The 25,266-nt window shown below is 42.8% G+C and overlaps 1 protein-coding gene across 1 annotated transcript in view; it reads left to right on the plus strand.

Annotated features, from left to right (window-relative positions):
- LOC124613849 (UDP-glycosyltransferase UGT5-like) overlaps positions 1-25,266 on the plus strand; it is a 124,673-nt gene that overhangs the window by 43,533 nt on the left and 55,874 nt on the right. The window contains exon 2 of the mRNA XM_047142573.1: positions 11,724-12,542. Within this exon, the coding sequence (XP_046998529.1) occupies positions 11,724-12,542 (819 nt within the window). The remainder of the gene's footprint in view (positions 1-11,723; positions 12,543-25,266) is intronic.

Raw genomic sequence — 25,266 nt, forward strand, 5'->3', positions numbered from 1 at the left:
GTCGAAAATTCCACATCCTGATGCTTCTGAAATACCACTGTATTCTTTTCAACCATTCTTCACGTCAATGATGCTTCTCAAGTTTCACAGTATTCTAAAACGTCTGCAAAACTGCTTCTGCAATATAAAGAAGGCGCAAGTGTCATAATGTTAATTTCCACACGCACACGTAGTGGCCAGATTAGTGCCCAACTTTTCAAGTATGTACTACAATGCTAGTTTTCCATGCCTAACAAGAGTTGACATTTTAGAAATTAGGCAAACGTAACTGACGTAATAAAAGTAATCTGACAAGACATGTAACTGCAGCAAAAGTTGTCCTAGCTAAAATACTGTGCTAAGTAGACAATCAAGCAAGCTAACTGACAGTGTGAATGTAAGTATTAGGCCTACTCTTGATGTGTCACAATTAACTCTCATATTACATTTACACATGTAAATTGTTCTCAAATATCATTTCCGGAGGGTCAAAGGTAATTCATCGTGATATTTCCTAAAAGAAAGTAGTCGATGATGCTGATTGCCCCTTATTACTTTTATGATAAATGACACAGGCCTACTTGAAGCTATATGCAGTAACAACTTCCGACAAAGTTTGCAGTCAGAACTATGAGGTCAAGTCTCCTTAAAAGCTTTGTAGACTGTATGTCACAATATTCAGAAATGTGTGGAAAATACATCGGAAATGTGAAATGTGTGATGTTTACATCGATTATCGAGGACCGAATTGAGATTAAGCACAAGGAAAAATGCTCTAAGACGCAAACTAACTACCTTACCTCATCTATGATGTCACAATATTCTAAAAATGCATCGGAAAACGTAATGCTTTTGTTGCAGCAATATCTAAATACATAAACCGTGTAGTCACCTTGCACAGCTGCATTTTGGGAAACTATGCTTCATCAAACAAATAAAACCTTTAACCAACTACACCAACGACTAATTAAAGTACCCCTCCCCCAAACACACACACACACACAATTCTCTTATTAGGACAGGAAGGAACATGGTGCTTTATTGTGATAGATCACTTAAACTGCAGAACAACAAGGGCTGTTTGTTTACAACTACATGTATGTATTTTGTGCGTGTGTAGTGTAATGTTTGTGCAGTATGACGAGAATGATAACTGAAGGGAGAGGGTGAAACCATGTGGCAGCACATAGCCCACTTCTCGCAAATAGCACCAAGGTGCCTCTGCCAGGCACTTAAATGTGATTTGCAGAGTATCCATGTAGATGTAGATGCGACCACCAAGCTTAACGTCCCCAACCGACAGACGGATCGCCATCAACAGTGACACATGCCCTCACTTCACGAGACACTGCGGAGACATTTGGCATTGAAACTAGAACGTTGGTGCAATGTCTGACCATCAAGAACTTCACGCCACCACCTCTCCTCCCCTTGTTGGCCAAATACTGGCAGCGAACATTTTTTCCTCCACCAGGAGACAGGGGCTGTTTATAAAGACATACACACAACACAGTCAACCAACGATGATAACAGTGAGAGACGTGATATTTCCAAAGACAATGCCAGAGTACACATCTCAGAAGTAAATAACATTACTTACCATTTATTAGGAGACATCTCATACCTTGCAAAGACAATGAAACGTTGTAAAAATTAAATGCTGCCCCATCTAAATTCTCTATATAAACCATTAAAATGCGTGACTATCGTAAAATAAGGAAGAACTCTACGAAAATTCGAGCAGTAATAAATTTTTATTATACACAATATTCTGTAAATCTTGCAAACACAACGAGGCACCAAATACACCTAACTCCTAATGCAAGGCATTCGCTGTAAGCACTCTATTGTATGACCACCCTCCATTTGTACATGTGCTAAACAAATGCCGCAACACATATTAAAGTGACATTATTGTTTATAACGAACAGACATGTAGATATAGATGTGGAATTAGTTGTATGCCAAAACTTAGGGGGTTGCAACTGGAAACGAAGTGAGAGATTCTACCAACCTTTAATGCTGCTACAGCTGAAAAATATGCTTAGTATCAAGCCCTCAACCACACTGTTCACTTTCGGACCTTCAATAAGTAAAGCATAAACAAAATGATTATAAATATTATGAGGTATGACACTTCAAAATGGCAGTGTTACAGCATGACATGGCCAGCTTGCACAGATGGTGTCGGCGTCATAATACACAGAAAACAGAGATGAAATAATGTGATTACAGCAGCGATAGTGGTCGAGAAATACCAGAATTATCAAATTAACGAATTATATTCCATAATAGAATAGTTGAAAAGAAAGATGCAAGTCATCGTGTTCGTGCGTAAACAGTCTTGCAGAGGGATCAAACATACAATCCATTCTGTAGTAGTCTCCAGCCTGTAATACCATGTTATGTTTCCAGAGAAGACGTCACATGTGTGGATATTTTTAAAAATGTGTGGTTATCAATAACGTTGCTCACTCCTGGGATTGTGATTTGACACGTAAATATATTACATAAGTTTTACTCTGCAATTGGAGATCATCCACGTTAAACAGTCCACGCCAGTTGGCCTGCCGTATAGTACTGGGCGGTTATAATTAAAGTGCAGCTACTCAAGGATACCTAGTGTGGGCTTTAATTATCGTACGGCAGCGAAACTTAGTAGATGTGCTAATGAATTAGTGTGGAACAGATTTACAATAGAAAAAATCAGTTTCAGTTTTGGCCACCAGCTGAAAATCTGGCGCTGTACAACATCTCGTCGACGTCTTCGGTGCTCATACTGAAAAAACTGTGTAAGAAGCAGTTAATAATGAAATCAATATTACGCCTTCCCCACTCGTTTGACCTTACCTGCCCACTTCCCGCCTCTAGTCCATTGCATATGGAAACATTTCTATATTTCTTCTTTGTTTTCAGAGCGCCAGATTTGTTCTTGGTAGCCCCAAATGGAACTAATATTTTTTTGGTGTAAATGAGTTCTGCATTAACGCATTAGCATAACTACCAAGTGTCGCTGCCACACGTTAATGTCAGCTCGCATTTTACCTCTGTGACTAGGTGCACTTTAATTATAGCCACCCAGCTTAATCATAGGTGTTGTTTTTTACGTCCAACCAATGAAACTTTACAGAATAATGAAGCAGGGTGGTTTCTACGACTGCTGTGTGGCAGTGAAGTACCGTAGCATCTCAGATTCGTTGATGCAGATCCACAGTACAGTTTGAAACGCCACCTTAGAAAAGTTTATAAATTACTGTGCTGATGAACCCCTTACGTTATTTGATTTTTAAACAGCTGAGCAGAACTGAACGTACTCAGACATGTCGCTCTTTACTTATTCTGATCAACACTAAACTGACACACAATATTTTGAGCGCAACGCAATCTGACTTTCAAAAATCCCTACAAATGAATGGCCCTGACTAATAATAGCCTATACCTTTCATGAATCACTTACCTCACAAAAATCTTCGTTACTCGAACTACTGCAAAACAGCGAGCGCCAGTACTGCCAGCTAAATGAAAGATTCTAACTACTGAAGGCACTAACTACTGATAGGCATACTAAGCAAATGAAAGATTTTGATACAGAACAAACAATGTATTTACCTTAATAGTGTTCAAAAATCATTATATATATATCAGTTCATGATATCCAGTATTACAAATTTACTCTTTCTAGCGGACACACGCCCAGATCGTCCGCTCTTAAAATTCTGCCATCTCTCTCCCCACATCCACCACTGCTGGCGGCTCACCTCCAACTGCGCAACGCTACGCGCAGTTAACATCCAACTACCCAACACTACAATAAAGAATATTACAACAATGCCAACCAGCCACAGACTGCACACAGCACAGTCAGTGATTTTCATACAGAGCGCTACGTGGTGTTGCCAACATAAAAACCTAAACAGCCTACTTACAAGTTTCGTGAGGCATAAAGGGTGTAAACACAGTTGTGGTGTGTATAAATTAATAACGTCATAGCTTATTCCGCAAAATGGCTGCGAATAGTAACGTAATGAAATAATTTAATGGTAAATTCGGCGATCTGTGTGTGACATAGCGTCAAATCCCGAAGAAAAGACTATTCCGCTGGCGGTGTTTTGGAGAACAATGTTCCTCATTGTTTTAATGTAGCACCTATGTCGTATATGTTGGAATCAGAGTTGCTTATTAAAGCTGTATGCAAATAGGATACAGTTGATCGTCGTCCTGTACGCCAGTAAACAAACAGCAGAAACATTGTTAAACATCACACAGCGGATGTTCCTTAAATTATCGTTAAAGAACACCTCATGGAAGCAACTAACACTAAGCAGAGCGGAGTACATCGTAAATACTGTTTGATGATGATTAATACACTTCACGAATCTAGTATTACACAGGGTCGAGAAACATTATCCATCCTGCTCCCAGCTATAAGCTTCCTACGGCGGAAAGACTACTTGCTGCGCCATATGAGTAGTTTTATCATCACGTAACAGACACTCTTTATAATCTTTGATAGCGAGAGTCTATGAGGTTGTATGATGCACACACCTGTCCTATCTCTGGGTAACAACTATTTGATATGCATACATCTTCGATATGAGCCCTACAAACTACCCAGCTACAAGCCATTTGTCTCATCTTTCACCAGGCCAATAACCTTCTTGTTCTCAGGTGTTATGCCGTAAAGATTATATGCCGCATATCCAGACATATCGCATTCCTCGGGATTGTACACAGTTACTTCATATGGACACTGCCTTTCACACAGTAACTGAAAATAATTATATCCATGTAAAATAACTTGACATTAGCGAAATTTTAGGCGGTGGAGTGCCTTGCATATTGCTAAATTGTGGATAGATGGTCGACTGTTTAGCGGCGGTTGCGACATCTGTGAGTGTATGTGTACATACTGAGCCAGGAAGCTAAAGCACGGAGACATGCTGAGTAGCAGTGCCAACCAGGCTCATGCAGAGGTCACCCCACGTTGTTTTAAAAGTAGTTGTTATTGGAACATGCTGCAACAATTCCACCTCTTTGGGGTTTTAACCACTAGAAGCTAACAGGCAGAGCTCTGGTAGGACTTTCCGTAGATTATTTTCATTAGTGTGTCTGTGCTTGTTGCAGTGTTCCACAGTAATACTCATAACAGATGTAATTTTCACATAAAAATGAAACATAGCATTTTACTATTCGACAAAAAGATTTATTTTTAACATAAAGATAGATTACATGTCTATCACATGAGAAATCTCACTAACGACTCTCACACCACCAATGTTACAACTATTTCACATTTAACTCAGCAATCACTGGTTCATTTTTGTCACCACACATCTTCAGTCGGACCACAGGGAGTGACAGACACCCCTCGCCCTCAATATTATAGACATCATACACTCAAGTGCCAAAAGAACTCATATGGACATGTGTATTCAAATACAGATATATGTAAACAGGCAGAATACGGCGCTGCGGTCGGCAACGCCTGTATAAGACAAGTGTCTGGCGCAGTTGTTAGATCGGTTACTGCTCCTACAGTGGCAGATTATCAACATTTAAATGAGTTTTAACGCGGTGTTATAGACCGCAAATTGCTGCATATTTCAATGCTGGAACATCCACAAGTGTCAGCGTGTGAACCATTCAATGAAACACCATTGATATGGGCTTTCGGAGCCGAAGGCTCACTCGTGTACTCTTGATGACCGCACGACACAAAGCTTCACGCCTCGTCTGGGCCCGTCAACATCGACATTGGACTTTTGATGACTGGAAACATGCTGCCTGGACGGTCGAGTCTCGTTTCAAATTTTATCGAATGGATGGACGTGTACGGGTATGGAGACAGCCTCATGAATCTATGGATTGTTCAAGCTAGTGGAGCCTCTGTAATGGTGTGGTTCAAATGGCTCTGAGCACTATGGGACTCAACTGCTGAGGTCATTAGTCCCCTAGAACTTAGAACTAGTGAAACCTAACTAACCTAAGGACATCACAAACATCCATGCCCGAGGCAGGATTCGGACCTGCGACCGTAGCGGTCTTGCGGTTCCAGACTGCAGCGCCTGTAACCGCACGGCCACTTCGGCCGGCGTAATGGTGTGGGGCGTATGCCGTTGAAGTGATATGGGACCCCTGATACGTCGAGATACGTCTCTGACAGGTGACACGTAGGTAAGCATCCTATCTGATCAACTGCGTCCATTCATGTCCACTGGGCATTCCAACGGACTGTGGAAATTCTATTAGGACAATGCGACACCCCACACGACCAGAAATGCTACAGGTTAGCTCCAGGAACACTCTTCTGAGTTTAACACTTTCGCTGGCCACCAAATGCCCCAGGTATGAACATTATCGATGACATCTGGGATGCCTTGCAACGTGCTGTTCAGAAGAGATCTCAAACCCCTCGTACTCTTACGTATTTATGGACAGCTCTGCAGGATTCATGGTGTCAATTCCCTCCAGCACTACTTCAGACATTAGTCGATTCCATGACATGTTGTGTTGCGGTACTTCAGAGTGCTCGCGTTGGCCCTACGCGATATTAGACAGGTGTACCAATTTCTTTGGCTCTTTAGTGTATTTCAGTAACCCACTTCACTTCCTCCCAGCCCTTCATGAAGACATAAGACTCGGCTGGACCTGAGCATATACAACTCAAAATCATCTCCCATGGCCTACCAAGTGAGTCCATATTGTGCCAGTGGTGATCCATAATTAGCCATTTCGCATAACTTTCATTCAACTCATAGCGGGGCGCTCCCATCCCCTGAATAAAACCAAGAGAAGCAGTCACACTACATCGAGTACCATCCAGCATCTGAAATGCTAGCTCCTTTGCGGGAATTCGAGGCTGTCGGACAAAATCAGTGGCAATGAAAGAACACGTTCTACATGACTCTACTTTTGACAGTTGAACACTGATACTGCAATCGGCACTCAGACGAAGACTGATGTAATTTATGGTCGGATAACTGGCTACAACTATACCTTATGCAGCAGCAGACCAAATACACCGCTTCCTCCCTGTTGGTTTAAAACTGGTGGGATGTATTCCCCCCCCCCTCCCCCTCCCCCTCCACAACACCACCCATCAAAGCGTTGGAAAAGAAAATTACATTCTATCCTATATCCCACAAATTCAGCTCGTGTGTGTTTAATGCTATGCAGGAGATATAGGCAAGATCGTCTATTTCGATTGCTGCAATCTAACTAACTATGTTTGTCTAAATGCCAACAACAACGGTTTTTTTTTACAATGTGCTCGTCTTGCTCTGTACAAATTACTTGCATGCAGCGGTGGTGTAAATTATAATTCAGACTCAAACAGAGACGAACAGTAGCAGTGTATACTTAAACTGCAAATGTGTGTGTGCCTTGCTACACATAAGTCAGAAGTTAATTTGTTAACTGTAGCCAGGAACGCCTGAAGATGGCAACAACTCGGATTGCTGAAACATTGCCACATCTGGACGATGGCACCCAGCTAAAGACCCGAGAATTATTGAATAACTTCCCACATAGGGTAAATGTAAAATCACGCTATTATCAATAATTTTTCCTATACATCAGCACCTTATTGTACACCATACGTTGTTGCATCTACACACCAATGTGATATTCGTTTTGCTGCCACATCAACCAATGATTTTAGAAGTTCTGATGGAATGTTATCAATCCCTCCTGACTTATTTGTTCCTAAGTTTTCGAAAGCTCTTTCAAATTCTGATCTAATAGTAATGGATCCCCTAACTTCCCTGCACCGACTCCTGTTCCTTTCTCGTCACGTTATCTGACAAGCCTTCCCCTTCATAGAAGCTTTAATTGACTTTACTATATGGTGAATCAGTCCATCAGACAATCATTTCTTTTTTGGAAGAAAAGAAGAATTTGACAAGTGGTGCTACAGAAGAAAGTTGAAAATTAGGTGGAGTGATAAGGCAAGGAATGAGGAGGTTCTCCAGAGAATCGGCGAGGAAAGGAATACGAGGTGGAAAAAAAGGACAAGAAGGAGGGACAGACTGGTAGGACATCTATTAAGATATCACTGAACGACTTTCATGGTACTAGAGGGAGTTGCCGAGTATAAAAATGCTAGAGGGCGTTGTAGAGAGTAAAAACTGCAGACGATGACAGGTATTGGAATACATTCAGCAAATAATTGAGGACTTAGGTTGCAAGTGCTACTCTGAGATGACGAGGCTGATAAAGGAGAGGAATTCGCAGTGGGCCACATCAAGCCAGTCACAAGACTTACGACTAAAAAAAAATAGCCTGTCAGATGTAGTTCCATATCTTAGCGAGCAGAGGCCTTATTTACACCCACAAATCCGCATCTACGATCTTCAGAGTGAATGGGAGGTGAATAATCACTTCTAAAGCCAAACAGTCGTCCAGTTCATTCCCTGAGACAACCACATCACTGGGGATCCAGACTAAGACAATCGAATAGGCAGCATGACTAAGTTTCTGAACAGCAGGTATGTGTGTCAAGAGAACATCAGTCAGTGGCTTAAAGACTGCTTATTGTGTAACTACATATTAAGACGGTGTTAAGGAAGGCCCTTATAAAATGAAGGGCTCCGCTAAAGGCTACCAGCTCCACCATAAAAAATCTACGTATCTCCAGCAACGACTGGTGTTCCCGAGATATAAAAGCATATCCTGCCCTATACATGGTTTTAGAGCCATTAGTGTGAAAGATAGTAGTACTCTGATACTCTTGAAGAACTTAAAAAAACAGAAAACAGATGCCAAAAGGTCATGTGGTGATTGAAATTTTAGGACCCTGAAATAGACTGGCGTGGGTACCAAACAAGGCACGTTGTGTGGCAAAACATGGGGAGTACAGTCTAAAGAGGTCCTGGCAGGAGTGTGAGGTGCATTCTAACTGGCAATCCTACCCAAGGGCCTTTATCAGTGGTTTTACATCCCTCACATGCTAAAATAATAGGATTATCTGAACGATTAGGAAACTGTCGATTGGTGATAGCACAGACGAGTAACAGTTGGTACTGTTGGAACTTAAAAGGGAAGATCACGACTTAGGCAAAGAAACTGTCTGCAGGACTAGTCGAAAAGGTGGCACGGTCAGTCGAAATTAACTGTAATTGACTGGGTCTAACGATTTCGAAGCTGAAGGTGCCACTGTGCCATAAACCAGGAAACTGTAGCTCAGTGGAATGAGACCAGGGCATGGCAGCTATAGATAACAGTAGCACACTCCACACTCCAAGATGTGTGGGCAAGGAAGCAGAGTGTGTTAAGCTTCCACATGGATCTAGTCCTTAGTTACCGAATATGGGTATTGCTCTTTTGTCAAAGAGCAATACCAGAAATCTAAACTGTGGTACAAGGTCAAAGCGCTGTTACCCAAGTAGAGTTGTGGGTCAGGATGATTCTTGATACAACGACGTAAATACACGATCCCTGTTTTGTCAAAAGAGAACTGGAAACCATAGGAAAGGGTCCAAGCTGAGACTTTTATATGGCGCCTTGGAACTGGCATTCAGTCAGGGCTACAGAGTTGTATCAAACGCAAAAGTTGTTGACATACAGTGCAGGGGTGACCAGCGGCTCGATAGATGTCAGTAGCCCATTAGTGGCAATGATAAAGGGTATGATACCTTGTATGGAGCCCTGCAGAACGCCATTCTCGTGGACCAGTGGTGAGATGAGTGAAGTACCAACTCTAACTAAAACAACTGGGGGGGGCGGATAAAAATTGTTAGGAGGCCTCGCAATCTTCAGTCATATGATGTCGCCAAGTGGTCTAAAAAAAACTGCTATGAGGTGAGGACGTGTTGAAAAAGCCGTCGGATTTCCGTTTCCAAACTAATCAAATGGTAGATTGTGGATCGTCCCTTCCAGAACCTCACAAAAGGGAGGGACAAAAGACCTGATATTCGAGAACCCAGCATAATGGTTGGACAAACCATCCTTTCAGTCAGTTTGCAGAACACGTTGGTGACACAAATCGGCTGGTAACTGTCGATGGTTGGTGGGCTGTTGCCTGGCTTAATGATTGGCATGATGATACTATTTAATCTTTGCTAAAGGCAGGTACTGTTGGGCAAAATATAATTGAGGGTTGCGAAGAGATGGAGCCTTTGGTGGTAGTCAGATGTTGGATCATGTGATTGTGAATGAAATCAGGGCCAGGCATTGTATCGTGAGACAAGAGCCTGAAGCAGTTCCCAGTCAGTGAATGTTTCATTATATAAATCGGAATGACGAGAGGTGAAGGAGACTGAGATGTGTTCCGTATGTCGCCTAAGCTCTCGAAGGGAGCCGCATAACAAGAGAATGCCGACGCTGTCGCAAAGTGAGTCAGAAACAGATGATGAGTCAGGATTAGGGGCACCATGAAGGGAAAGACGCTGTACTATTGTTGATCTTTGGTGGTCCAATTGGCCAAGCAGGTTGGACCACACCTGAGATAAAAAGCGATACGTTTCATTGGAGGAAACGTAACGTACCCACCCTCCTTCATTCGGTGTTCAATTGGATAGTTGGCCTTAACACAAAGTCGCTTAAAAGTTAGAAGGATGGTCCGTAAAGGATGTCACTTGATACGTTGCAAGTCTTTGCGGCGATAATGAACAGCTGTTGCATTGTGTATAGCCTACGATGGCACTGGACGGCAATGGAAGGTGCCTTGCGCCTTTAGAAAGGGCAATGGCGGTTCTTGCAGCTCAGATGATCAAGTCGGAGGCGTCTTGCACAGCCTCGTCGATGCACTCCGACAGTGAGAGGGCGAAGGTGACAGCTGAGGGAGACAACTACCAGTAGGCCTTTCAAAGTACCCAACATGGTAATTGTTTCGTCGGCCAGTGGCAAGAAAATGACAGTATCACTGGGAAATTGTCACAGTCACAAAAATCCTGATGGTAACAGGAATATCATCAAGTTGCTTACAAGTCACTAACGTCCAGGTTTGGATGCATTTGCTGAAACCCTTCGCCGTTTGCTAAGGGAAGAGAGTTCGCCAAATACATCCTCAACATTTTCCACAAAAAACTTTGGTTTTGTTGAGACCAAGGAGCCTATGTCTGTTCGGGTACAAACCAGGAACTGAGCCGAATGACTCTCCGCAAGTGTCTTGGCTCTGAGCACTATGGGACTCAACTGCTGTGGTCATAAGTCCCCTAGAACTTAGAACTACTTAAACCTAACTAACCTAAGGACAGCACACAACACCCAGCCATCACGAGGCAGAGAAAATCCCTGACCCCGCCGGGAATCGAACCCGGGAACCCGGGCGTGGGAAGCGAGAACGCTACCGCACGACCACGAGATGCGGGCGCGCAAGTCTGTTACGTATGCTTTCCTCACATAGGGTGGCAAAGGAGGGAAAGTTCTTCGATTAACTTGACAATATAATGCTGTCTGTCTGAAGAGATTGCCAGTGTCTCGTGGCTACTGCCTGATAACTTTGGTCACAATGACGCCTAAAGTCCGCCACCATGTCACCTACTGAGAACGACGGCTCTCTCCACGGGCACCACCTAACCAGAGTGAAGGATTCCTCACGTGATGACATTTTCCCAGAGTCCCAGTGCCCCCAAATAGCAGACTACGTTGAAATTTTTATAATCGATTCATCTAATTTGTTTTGTCTGGATCTTCATATAATCGAGGTTTCATTATGTTAATTTTAGAAGAGAATTTCAAACATTTGATTGTTCAGTTTAACATTAAATTTTAAAATAGTAATTCATTTCTTTCTTCTTTTGCAGATGCGGTATATTTTCCTGATGGTTACAGTGGCAGTGCTGGCTGGAGAATCAGATGCAGCCCGCATTCTGGGTCTGTTCAATTATCCAGGAAAGAGTCACTTTCTAATGTTCGAGGAGGTGATGAAGGCGCTCGCTGCCAGGGGCCACGAGGTGTTTGTCTACAGCCACTTCCCTCAAGCTAAGCCCTTGCCAAACTACACAGACGTGAGCCTAGTCGGTTCCCTGCCTCCTGTAGTGAATGCAATTCCTATGGACGAAGTGTTTGGTAGAGACGATCCCTCAGTCACATTTGGATTACTCAGAGGTTTGTCTGAACAGGCATGTGAAAAACTACTTCAGTTTCCCGCAATGCAGAAGCTTATGAAAACACATGAAAAATACGATCTCATCTTTACTGAACCCTTTACCACTGACTGCCTGTTACCATTTGTGTACAAGTTTCAGGCGCCCAACATTGCACTTCTGTCGTCTGTAGTTATGCCTTGGACTCCAGATCGCTTTGGTTTACCAGATAATCCATCCTATATACCAATTCAGTTTTTACGGGTTAGTGACCACATGAGCTTCTTTGAGCGTCTCAGAAATTTGTGGTATACGATTTACAGCAAATGGTTTTTTATTGAATACATGGACAAACCAGCGAATACGGTAGTCAAGAAATACTTCGGTGATTCACTCCCTCCTCTACAAGAAATCGCTAAAAATACTAGTATGCTTTTCATCAATACGCATCCAGCACTGAATCCTCCGCGACCACTTGTACCTGCTGTTGTGGAGGTAGGAGGGATTCATATCAAACCAGCGAAGAAGCTTCCAAAGGTAAGCACTAGAATTTGCTAGTAACGCAAACAGAACAAGAAAAAACTGTTTCACGTATTTTGAAAAAGTCTGACACTACCGATACATTTGATGAACTATCTAACACTTCACCATTATGTACTCATATTTTTTTAAACGTTTTGTCTGATTCCCGCTTAAAATGGGGAGGCAACAACTAATCAAATTTTATTTAACTAATTTAAGAGCTAATATGCCTTAGGAATTATATATGTCCATTGTGGAATAAAACTTTAGAACCACTAACTAGTTCGGGTGTCTATAGAGTCAAATTGACCAAGGGGCCAGAATGCTTTAATTTATGTTTTCACTAGTGGAAGGGTAAGTTAAAAACTGTTGCAGATTTTCGCCAACCCTTGAATTACTTACACTTGCAAGCAAAAGTGACGGTTTTTCACCGTTGATTAGCTAGTAAGTACAGCTTGTGACCGAAATAGACGGTAAAATATGTACTACTTATATGTGGCTTCGCCTGTTTATGTGCATGTCACGAATACTGCACACATCTCCTCCTCCCCTCTCCCCTCTGCACATCTACCATTGCCCCTCTCTCTGCCCGTCTGCCTCTCTCTCTCTCTCTCTCTGTTGATGACCCTCTTCCCATCTTTCTTTCCATCTCCTCCTCTTCTCTCTCTCAGTCTGCCTTACCCTCCTCGTCTGTTAGTCCATCTCTGCCACTCCTTGTGTCTGTCCATCTCCTCCTCTTTCTGTCCATCTCCTCCTCCACTCTCTCTCTGTTGAACTCCTCTCCCCCTCTCTCTCCATGTCGTCACCCCATCTGCTCCTGCCGTCTATATCCTCCTCACGCTCTTTCTATCTATCTTATCATCTGCCCATCAGTTCCTCCCTCTCCCCCTGTCTCTTCTCTCCTCTCCAGTCTTTCTGTGTCCATCAACTCCTCGCACCTCTCTCTCACATCTCCTTCTCCCTTCTCCCTATGACCATCTCCCCTCCCCTATCTCTGACCATCTGCTCCTGCTCATCTTCCTGTCCATCACCTCCTTCCTCTCCCTCTGTCGATCTCTTCCTCCATCTCTCTCTCTTTCTCTCTGTCTCTGACCAACTCCACCTTCCCCTGCCAGTCTCTCCATCTCCCCTCCTTGCCAGTCTCCTGCTCTCTTCTGTCCATCTCTTCCTCCCTATATGTTCATCTACTCCTCCCCTCCATCTACCCACCTCTTCATCTCCCTCTCCGTTCATCTCCACCTCCCCCTCTCTGTCCACTTTCTCTTTCCCCCTTTCTCAATTGACCACCAGTTCCACCTCCTTCTGACCATGTCCTCTTACCCCTACCTGTCCATCTCCTGCTCCCACTCTCTCTCAGAATCTCCTATTCTCCCTCTGTGGAACTCCTCATCCACCTCTCACTGAGCCATATGGTGTAGCCACACACTCTGAGACACCTTGCCACAGTTCGCGCAGCTACCCCCATCAGAGGTTCAAGTCCCCCCTCGGGCATGGGTGTGTGAGTTGTCCTTAGCGTAAGTTATTTTAAGTGAGTAAGTTAGATTAAGCAGTGTATAAACCTAGGGACCGATGACAGCAGTTTGGTCCCATAGGAATTTACCACCACTGCCGCCGCCTCTCTCCGTCCACCTTCTCTTCCTCTACCTGTGCATCTCCTCATCAACCCTCAGTGTCTATCTCCTCCTCTCCCTCTCTCTTTCTATTTGTTCTTCCCTCTCTCTCTGTCCATCTTTTTTTTTCTCTCCGTGTCCATATTTTCCCCTCGCTCTTTCCATTTTCCCATCCCAAACTCTCTCCATCACTTTCTCCCCAATCTGTCGATCTTCTCTTCCCCATTCTCTCTGTGCATCGGCAGCTCCTCAATACCTCTGTGTATATCCTCCTCAGGCCTCTCTCTGTCAATCTCGTTGTCACCACTCTCTGTGTCCATCTCCTACTCAAGCTCCATCCCCCCTGTCCCCCACTTTGTAACCTGTTCCCCCTCTCCCTCTCTCGGTCCATCTTCTCCTCTACTCGCTCTGTCCAGTTACTTCTTGTATCTCTGTCCACATCATCAACCTGCCTCTCCTTTTCCATCTCCTGTTTCCCTCTGACCATCTGATTCCCCTATTCTCTATCCAACATCTCCTCCCCCTTCCTCTCTATCTATCTTGTCCCTCCTCTCTCTGTCCATCTCCTCCTTTGCTCCTCTCAGTCTATCGCCTCATTCTCCTCTCCTTCAACCTCTCTCTGCCTTGCTCCCCATTCCCTCCTTCACCCTTTCTCTGTCTCTTCGTCCCTCTATTTTTGTCTATCTCCTCTACTCCCCTCTCTCCTTCCATCTCCTCCTCCTTCCATCTCTCTGTCAATCTCCTTCTCCCCCTGCCTTTGTCCATCTCTTACATCACCCAATTGCAACTCCCACCCACATTCCCTGGGAGGCTGCTCTTAACTCCACAGCATTCTTTCTCGACAGTAGGCGGTTTCTGTTCCGAGTTTGAGAGAATTCGATCCAGTGGTTAGGAGGAGATGATATACTTGGTACATTTTTATAATATTCATTGTGAATCACCTAAAACTTACACCGCAAATATTGCAGAAATGGAAAGTGCTGTTGATGTGCAGTTTTCACACAATGGGTTGGTATTCAGGGCTTGTATTGTTAGCCAACAAACAGATTGCAATAACACCTAAAAAGTGCATTTCTATGCAATTTTTTAAATGGAACAATGCCTACTATCATTAACAGATTAAAAGTAGAGTAAATTAAAATATCAGTGGTGTTTATTGCATGATTATAGTGCGATTCGTTTACGAGATATTGCATTTTGAAAATTTCCCACACTGACTGTCGTTTGTGCCATTTGTGACTTGCTAGTCAGTTTGTGCGTGACACTAACTGACGTTTTACACCCTATTCGCGACCGGCCATATCTCCGATGTAGCATAAAACGAGTTTCATCTGAAAGGCCACCTGTCGTCAGTCAGTGAACGTCCAGTTGCTTTTTTGGTATGCAAATTCGAGACTTTCGTCGCTGAAGAACAACAGTCAGCGTAGGTGCATGAACGAGGTGCCTGCTGCAGAGGCCAGTAAGCAGCAGCGTTCGCTAAACAGCCGTTGAGGAGGGACTGTAGGTAGCCTCTTGGTTCATCTGGCCAGTGAGTTGTTCAATAGTTGCATGTCTATTAGACCGAACATATATCTGCAGCGTCGTTCACCCATGTCATCTATGGCGCATGGTGTCCTCAAGTTAGCACCGTTTTGCCATGCATGGTATACTTTAACCATTGCGGCACGACACAGCTTACAAACAACTGTTTCAGGGCCCGAAAGCTAATGACCGGACGTCAGATAAGTTGTCCCGTTTCCGCATTTCGGCAATGACTGCGCTGTTTTCCGGGCCCCTCCGAAATGGTCTATGTACACTCTTAGACATAAAACTCGACCGGCGCCGGCCGCTTCAGAGGCTGGGTAAGTCCGCGCCGATCGCGACATGGGACAATAAAACTGGCCAACTCGCTAATTCTCTAAGTCCGGTTATCTGCACAATCTGGCAACACTGCAGACTGCGGCACTTCCTGGAGGAAAACTTGTCCCATGATAGAGAAACACTAGGCTGATTACGCCTGTGGTCTAGCGGTAGCGTGCGTTGTTCCTGTTCGTAATGTCAGTGGATCGAGAGCAGCTGGCATAAAATATTTTTATAGCCTCTTCTGTCTGAATGCTGAAGACGTGAATGTAATGGTAGCGCAGATTCAATCTATTTCGCTTTCTGACACACCGATATCAAAATTTTATCCAGTAACGATTTTGCGGCAGATTTTGCTGGCTACCGGCAGCGGCCGTGGCGACAGCAGCGGCGCTGCACTCCCCCGTTGTTTATCGAAAGCGCCTGCTCCCGCTCATCGCTTTTGATGATTTAAAACGCTTTATTATTAAATGTTGCTCCACAGAAAATTTCTACGATTTCCATTCACCCTCAAAAGCAACGGAGACAGACGCCCTGATTAGCAGGCGGGTATTATATTACATTAATCGGCAAGAGCTGAGTATGGCCCGAAATTAATTTTATAGACTGGGACGAAATTAAACCACCTCGCTACATTCGATGAATTTATAAATGCTTCATACCTCGTTTCTTTTCCTTTCAAACTCAATTATTTGTGCAACTTTTGGTCAATGTTCGGATGTTTTCGTCAAGCCGGGGTGAGCGTCTGTGGTGTAAAGTATATTACAGTTCTTGTTTCATTCCTTATGGTAACTCTATGCGATAAACTGTGTGAATACCTTGCAATGCATGCTCTGTAGCAGTGCAGGAACACTGCACATTTGGAGTTCCATGTATGGGTTCATGAAGTATTTAATGTTGATCGGAAGTGATAGTTAAGGTCATCAGATTCAGACCAGAAAAATTTGTCGTTTTGGAGGTTTCAGAGAACGGAAAGGAATAGTTAACGCCGGTGTTAGAAAACGTCTACAGTTAAATGCTATTGCAAAAATTTAGAAGAGGGGAACTATATTAATCAACATGTGCACTTCAAAAACAACCTTCTGACATGTTAGACTTATTTGACGAACAAAACTCAAATTTATATCGTTGACAGTCGCTTTGAATCTTTTCAGGATCTATTTTACAGTGAAGCACCTTGGCATTTGCAAAGCACACATCCATGCTTTTTTTCTTTTGCTTGTTTTGACGATTACCCCTTTTTTCTCTCTCATTTTAAAGCCCCTTAGGAAAATGGCAATAAAAAAAGAAACTAAGTGCCACCGCCACTTTTCATTCTATAACAAAAAAAAAAAAAAATCTGGTCCACTTCCGGCGTTGGCTCCTGACTAAACCTACCCCAAGAGCTGCCTATATACCAGGGGAAATATGGGAATTCAAGGTTAGGGCTATCATTATAAACAAAACAAAAACTTCCTTTTTCTGAATTTTATATTTATTTTGATTTTTGTTTTGTTTATTTTTGTTGTGTAATTGATCAGACGCCTTCTGCGCCCCGCTGGTAATATGTTGAGTCACGTCTTCTCGAAATTGGTGTGTTCCGTTCAGTAGTTCAGAAATGTTCATTGGTTCAAACTGGAAACCTTCTTCACTCTTGGCTTAGCACATTCCAGCTGCGAGGCGGGTCGTGGAAAGCACTCCCAAGGAAGTTCGAGAAAAATTGTCTGTATTTTGGGTGGCGGACAACGACATAATGACGGTCGTTGAGGTATGTCCAAAAATCGAGTACAGAGTCTACAGTTTGTCCAACTAGGTAGTGAATGGCATGTCCGCGAATCCAATTGTCCGAGGAAAATAGTCACGTCCCGGAACTAATAATGAAACGGGAGTATTCCGATTCAGAATGTCCCGCGTTAGAAAAGCCACAATGTGACGAATAACCTCTGAGCTAACGACACACTGGCGACCACAGACGGACTATAGTCACTGCGATGTTGCCTGAGCCTCAAAACGCAACCTTAAAACACACAAACAGGTGTTACTTATGTGAAGAACGCTGTTCTTGGAGTCCAGAAATTAATTATACTTTCTAAGTGTCTCATCTTACAGTGGATTCTATCGTACGAGTCTTCGATGTGGAAAACGACTGTCAAGTGAATTTAGCGAGGTAACGCCGGCCTACACCCAGAAGTAAATGCACTATCAGAGTGTTGACAAATACTTGCTACGACGCTGCCATTTCTCGGTTCTCTTACGAGGCAGCTCTTCAGCGAAATGCTTGCTGTGATTCTCCGATACGGTCCTTCAGAGTGGAGAAGCGCGCGCACGTTTTGTTTTTATGCGGCGTTCTCCCCTGATGGTTTCTGACGTCACCTTGTGGGCTATGTCTACATTTGAGACATTCAATTATCATTAATCCAGAATGATACAAGTTTCAGCTTCCGGCGTGGAAGAAGGCTGTTGACGCCGACATTATATCATTTCAACGTAGGGAAAGCGAAACGGGTCATTCAATGTTTCTCATTCAACATAAAGCATGTGAGATAATTTTCCGTAACGTTCATAATCATCTAAAAATACAAACGAAGTAAAAATACATCTGAAGCTTATTCGAATTGAATATAATATAAGATACCAAACGCTTTGCACCTCGATGTCGAATTTATCCGCGTGCAATCTTTTGCAGCATACAAAAAGAATGAAGAAATATGTTGGTACGGATGGAAGCAAGGAGAGACGTAGTCAACAAATATTCGATTCCTCATGGCATTCATTTCATTTGAGACGTAAGAAGAGTTAAAGCGGGATATTACTTTCGTTAACACGAAAGATATGCCACACATATTGATAACGAGGAAGTCTACGTCTTCATACGTTTCCTCCTTGAAATCTGTATGCTCTCTATTATACTAAGTAGCCTGATCATTGTTTCAGTAATGTTACCCTCTTGTTTGACCCCGTAACAATGAACAGATTCCAAATGCCTTCCGATATACGTCGCTGTCAGTTCTTCCACATGATTTGGTCGACATGACCTGTTTCAAGTTGTGTATGACAGACAATGTTTTAGAAAATCTATAATTTCCCTTTGAAATAAACAGAAGTATTTTCGTTCTAAGCTGACCAAGTACAAAATTTTCGAAATTTGTTGTTTGTTCAAAACTGCCGATTCCTCAACATCTCCACATATTACGCGTGAATGGGATCGAATCCTGGCCCGGCACTAAAGATTTAATTATGTATTATCAAGCTCTAGCATGAGAACACCTATCTGCTGGTGGATAAGAATTTTGATTTTTAATGTATTTTCATTCGTTGTCAACACTAACGATATCTGACGTTTTTAACTCCCAGTGAGACACAGAACTATTTGCGAGATGACTGTAAGTTCAAGATGTTATTCTGAGCAGCTGGTGGAGAAAAATTCGGTAGCTGACGTCTCTTTGTGTGTAGTCAACAACGATATATGTGGGGCTCTATTCCCAGTGAGCGCTGAACTCTTCGTCATATTATTTCTAGTTCAAACATGCTCACATATCACTGCTGGCGCAACAAACCCATATTTAACGTTCGTTTTCTCTAGAATATAACAGCGATAGGTGCCGGGTAGGAGTCCTGGGAAGGAAAAAATTAATGTTTCGTCTTGTCATTTCAGTTAAAACATCTAGCTACTGCCGCGAAAATCCGATATGTCACATTTGACAGTGCTTCGATAGCAATCCGATTAGGTTCTGGGTTCGAATCCCTGTCCAACACAAAGCTTTACCTCACGGCATTTCAAGTAAGTTACTTGTGAAGAAGCAATATTTAACATCTCTCGTAGTTCGTTAACAGGGACAATAGATGATGGGTAGGAATTCGCGTCTGTTAAACATGTTTGCGTTATGCAATTTAAAGTTGATATTTGCTAACTGATACTGTCTAAAATCGAGGTATATCACTCTCTGTATGCTTAATCAGGAATGACTGTTAGTTTCCGTCAGTAACGAAATCTTTGCTTAGTCTTCATGAGCTGGGTTTGAATCCATATGCGGAACAAGACGGTTCGTCGTGTCATTTGAAGTTCATACATATTCTCAACTAGCTGCTCGTGAATAACTTAAATTTTTAATGTCAATTTGTGTTAAATAATAAGTACGGTATGTTACTTTGAAGAGGAAATCATGGATACGACGAACTTACTACGTACATTACCAATCAGACGTAATAATGAGAGTGGTAACATTTCAGGTATGTCATTTATTGTAATAAATGTGAGCTTACAAGCCTTAAGGACAGTCTTATCTGTGATAAGGTGTTCCCTGATATTTGTAGTGTCGTGGTATTACTTTACATCTTGAGTTATTGCGGTACAGAGCAGTGTTTTCTAGTGGTGACTTGTTGGAACCATTTTCAATAGTCAAACGACTGTACCAAGGAGCGATTAGAGGACCTGCTGGACAGCTTTTTTTGAATAGGATAATGTTCCTGTCCAATAATTTTTAGATTAGTTACAATAAGCTTACGCTGCAAGAGAACTCGCTTGTAATTTTCAATACGTGGTCTGTTGTCGGTTTGAAGGCCTTACATTGCATCGACAACTTAGTGCAACTCCACCGAGGGCTGTCTGGAGTAGGGTGGATATAGCAATGTGAAAGTTGCGAGCTGTCGAAGACGATCTTCATATTCCTAATGCGATTAGGACATCGTATACACTTGACGACGTTTAGCACCTGAGCGGTCAGTCAACCAATTTCAGAATTCATGTTGAGTAATCCTGCTAAATTCCCATAATATTGTCTTTTTATATTGATGAGTAATATGGATAGTCGTCACGTTCATGTGCCGTCTACAACGCAAATTTAATGTTACTATCCTAGGAACTAACCTGCAATACGTTTTGTATTTCATAATCGGAACTATCTGCATTAACCGTCATCAGAGCAACGTCAGGGAACAGAATGCAGCAGTGCCTTGGTATCTACTTGGGGACCTGCTTGAGTCGTGTTCTAAGGAAAGGGTAGTTGCTGGTTCACATTATATTACACTAGCGAGAAGTACCGACTTTTCCTTTTCTCTGCAAACATCCCGAACTAAATTCAGTAACTAAATGCTAAAATATATTTGCATTGTGCCAACTCAAAGATCAATAGATATGGATATAGATATAAATTTTTATATTTAAAGCCATTCTCGTTCTGCGTTGGAATAAACATCATTCATTATTTGAGTGTTCTTGTTACGATTGTTATTGTCATTCTCTCACTCGCAAGAGTTTTCACATTCCAATTTGGTATCGATGCACATGAAGAGTGACTATGAAAGAAGGGAATACTGAATGTTACGTCATGCAGAATACACTCATTTACTTCTGCTCCTCGTGATCAACGCTGCAGGAGAAGTGAGATACATAAAGTTGACAGTGTGAGGACAGACATGCTGGCACAACTCTGCAACTACACAGTGTTACCAGATAAAATGGTGCTGCCCGCATCTCGTGGTCGTGCGGTAGCGTTCTCGCTTCCCACGCCCGGGTTCCCGGGTTCGATTCCCGGCGGGGTCAGGGATTTTCTCTGCCTCGTGATGGCTGGGTGTTGTGTGCTGTCCTTAGGTTAGTTAGGTTTAAGTAGCTCTAAGTTCTAGGGGACTTATGACCCCAGCAGTTGAGTCCCATAGTGCTCAGAGCCATTTGAACCAAAATGGTGCTGCGGAATCGAAAGTGTATTACGGACTTTGCCACAGTAGCAGACAGCTGCTAATTTCGGACCATGACCGTGGATTACACTTCAGTCAGTGCTGGTTAGAGTGTTGCAACTGTAAATGGAAGGCTTTGTTTGACAGTCTTGTGCTGATGCTGTCTGAATAAATTATGCCATTGGATAAAAAGCGGTTTAGTTTTGAGACCTAACCCACAAGGGGAGAAGGCACAGTGGTCTGCTTCAGGAATTCCAAGCAATAAAACACAAAAAGCAACCCAGGAAGGGTTCGAACAGCTACTTTCATGCAGAGACATGCATTTGGAATCTGTTCATTGTTACGGGGTCAAACAAGAGGGTAACATTACTGAAACAATGATCAGGCTACTTAGTATAATAGAGAGCATACAGATTTCAAGGAGGAAACGTATGAAGACGTAGACTTCCTCGTTATCAATATGTGTGGCATATCTTTCGTGTTAACGAAAATAATATCCCGCTTTAACTCTTCTTACGTCTCAAATGAAATGAATGCCATGAGGAATCGAATATTTGTTGACTACGTCTCTCCTTGCTTCCATCCGTACCAACATATTTCTTCATTCTTTTTGTATGCTGCAAAAGATTGCACGCGGATAAATTCGACATCGAGGTGCAAAGCGTTTGGTATCTTATATTATATTCAATTCGAATAAGCTTCAGATGTATTTTTACTTCGTTTGTATTTTTAGATGATTATGAACGTTACGGAAAATTATCTCACATGCTTTATGTTGAATGAGAAACATTGAATGACCCGTTTCGCTTTCCCTACGTTGAAATGATATAATGTCGGCGTCAACAGCCTTCTTCCACGCCGGAAGCTGAAACTTGTATCATTCTGGATTAATGATAATTGAATGTCTCAAATGTAGACATAGCCCACAAGGTGACGTCAGAAACCATCAGGGGAGAACGCCGCATAAAAACAAAACGTGCGCGCGCGTCTCCACTCTGAAGGACCGTATCGGAGAATCACGGCAAGCATTTCGCTGAAGAGCTGCCTCGTAAGAGAACCGAGAAATGGCAGCGTCGTAGCAAGTATTTGTCAACACTCTGATAGTGCATTTACTTCCGGGTGTAGGCCGGCGTTACCTCGCTAAATTCACTTGACATTCGTTTTCCACATCGAAGACTCGTACGATAGAATCCACTGTAAGATGAGACACTTAGAAAGTATAATTAATTTCTGGACTCCAAGAACAGCGTTCTTCACATAAGTAACACCTGTTTGTGTGTTTTAAGGTTGCGTTTTGAGGCTCAGGCAACATCGCAGTGACTATAGTCCGTCTGTGGTCGCCAGTGTGTCGTTAGCTCAGAGGTTATTCGTCATATTGTGGCTTTTCTAACGCGGGACATTCTGAATCGGAATACTCCCCTTTCATTATTAGTTCCGGGACGTGACTATTTTCCTCGGACAATTGGATTCGCGGACATGCCATTCACTACCTAGTTGGACAAACTGTAGACTCTGTACTCGATTTTTGGACATACCTCAACGACCGTCATTATGTCGTTGTCCGCCACCCAAAATACAGACAATTTTTCTCGAACTTCCTTGGGAGTGCTTTCCACGACCCGCCTCGCAGCTGGAATGTGTTAAGCCAAGAGTGAAGAAGGTTTCCAGTTTGAACCAATGAACATTTCTGAACTACTGAACGGAACACACCAATTTCGAGAAGACGTGACTCAACATATTACCAGCGGGGCGCAGAAGGCGTCTGATCAATTACACAACAAAAATAAACAAAACAAAAATCAAAATAAATATAAAATTCAGAAAAAGGAAGTTTTTGTTTTGTTTATAATGATAGCCCTAACCTTGAATTCCCATATTTCCCCTGGTATATAGGCAGCTCTTGGGGTAGGTTTAGTCAGGAGCCAACGCCGGAAGTGGACCAGATTTTTTTTTTTTTTTTGTTATAGAATGAAAAGTGGCGGTGGCACTTAGTTTCTTTTTTTATTGCCATTTTCCTAAGGGGCTTTAAAATGAGAGAGAAAAAAGGGGTAATCGTCAAAACAAGCAAAAGAAAAAAAGCATGGATGTGTGCTTTGCAAATGCCAAGGTGCTTCACTGTAAAATAGATCCTGAAAAGATTCAAAGCGACTGTCAACGATATAAATTTGAGTTTTGTTCGTCAAATAAGTCTAACATGTCAGAAGGTTGTTTTTGAAGTGCACATGTTGATTAATATAGTTCCCCTCTTCTAAATTTTTGCAATAGCATTTAACTGTAGACGTTTTCTAACACCGGCGTTAGCAATTCCTTTCCGTTCTCTGAAACCTCCAAAACGACAAATTTTTCTGGTCTAAATCTGATGACCTTAACTATCACTTCCGATCAACATTAAATACTTCATGAACCCATACATGGAACTCCAAATGTGCAGTGTTCCTGCACTGCTACAGAGCATGCATTGCAAGGTATTCACACAGTTTATCGCATAGAGTTACCATAAGGAATGAAACAAGAACTGTAATATACTTTACACCACAGACGCCCACCCCGGCTTGACGAAAACATCCGAACATTGACCAAAAGTTGCACAAATAATTGAGTTTGAAAGGAAAAGAAACGAGGTATGAAGCATTTATAAATTCATCGAATGTAGCGAGGTGGTTTAATTTCGTCCCAGTCTATAAAATTAATTTCGGGCCATACTCAGCTCTTGCCGATTAATGTAATATAATACCCGCCTACTAATCAGGGCGTTTGTCTCCGTTGCTTTTGGGCGTGAATGGAAATCGTAGAAATTTTCTGTGGAGCAACATTTAATAATAAAGCGTTTTAAATCATCAAAAGCGATGAGCGGGAGCAGGCGCTTTCGATAAACAACGGGGGAGTGCAGCGCCGCTGCTGTCGCCACGGCCGCTGCCGGTAGCCAGCAAAATCTGCCGCAAAATCGTTACTGGATAAAATTTTGATATCGGTGTGTCAGAAAGCGAAATAGATTGAATCTGCGCTACCATTACATTCACGTCTTCAGCATTCAGACAGAAGAGGCTATAAAAATATTTTATGCCAGCTGCTCTCGATCCACTGACATTACGAACAGGAACAACGCACGCTACCGCTAGACCACAGGCGTAATCAGCCTAGTGCTTCTCTATCATGGGACAAGTTTTCCTCCAGGAAGTGCCGCAGTCTGCAGTGTTGCCAGATTGTGCAGATAACCGGACTTAGAGAATTAGCGAGTTGGCCAGTTTTATTGTCCCATGTCGCGATCGGCGCGGACTTACCCAGCCTCTGAAGCGGCCGGCCGCCGGTCGAGTTTTATGTCAAAGAGTGTACATCCTCCTCCCCCCGCCCCCCACTGCTAGTGTTGCTACCTGCAGTCTCTCAGTGGTTCTTGCATTTGACATCGAGCACAGGTGGTGGTCACATTAATGTAACTGGCCTTCGAATAATATTTTTGTTTTGTTTTGAAAGCTCTATTATTTCCGAGGTATTACGTGTATAGTTGTGACTGATGCATTAAATAAGTTTAGATTTTGCACTCTACAGATGTTCTATTAGTACCCCTCCGGTCACGCTACACACATCCAGTCGACATTCAAGTTTGTACCTTTCCTTATGTAGCAACATTCTGTCAACGG

This window comes from Schistocerca americana, chromosome 4 (genome assembly GCF_021461395.2).
Source record: "Schistocerca americana isolate TAMUIC-IGC-003095 chromosome 4, iqSchAmer2.1, whole genome shotgun sequence".
Lineage (NCBI taxonomy): Eukaryota > Metazoa > Arthropoda > Insecta > Orthoptera > Acrididae > Schistocerca > Schistocerca americana.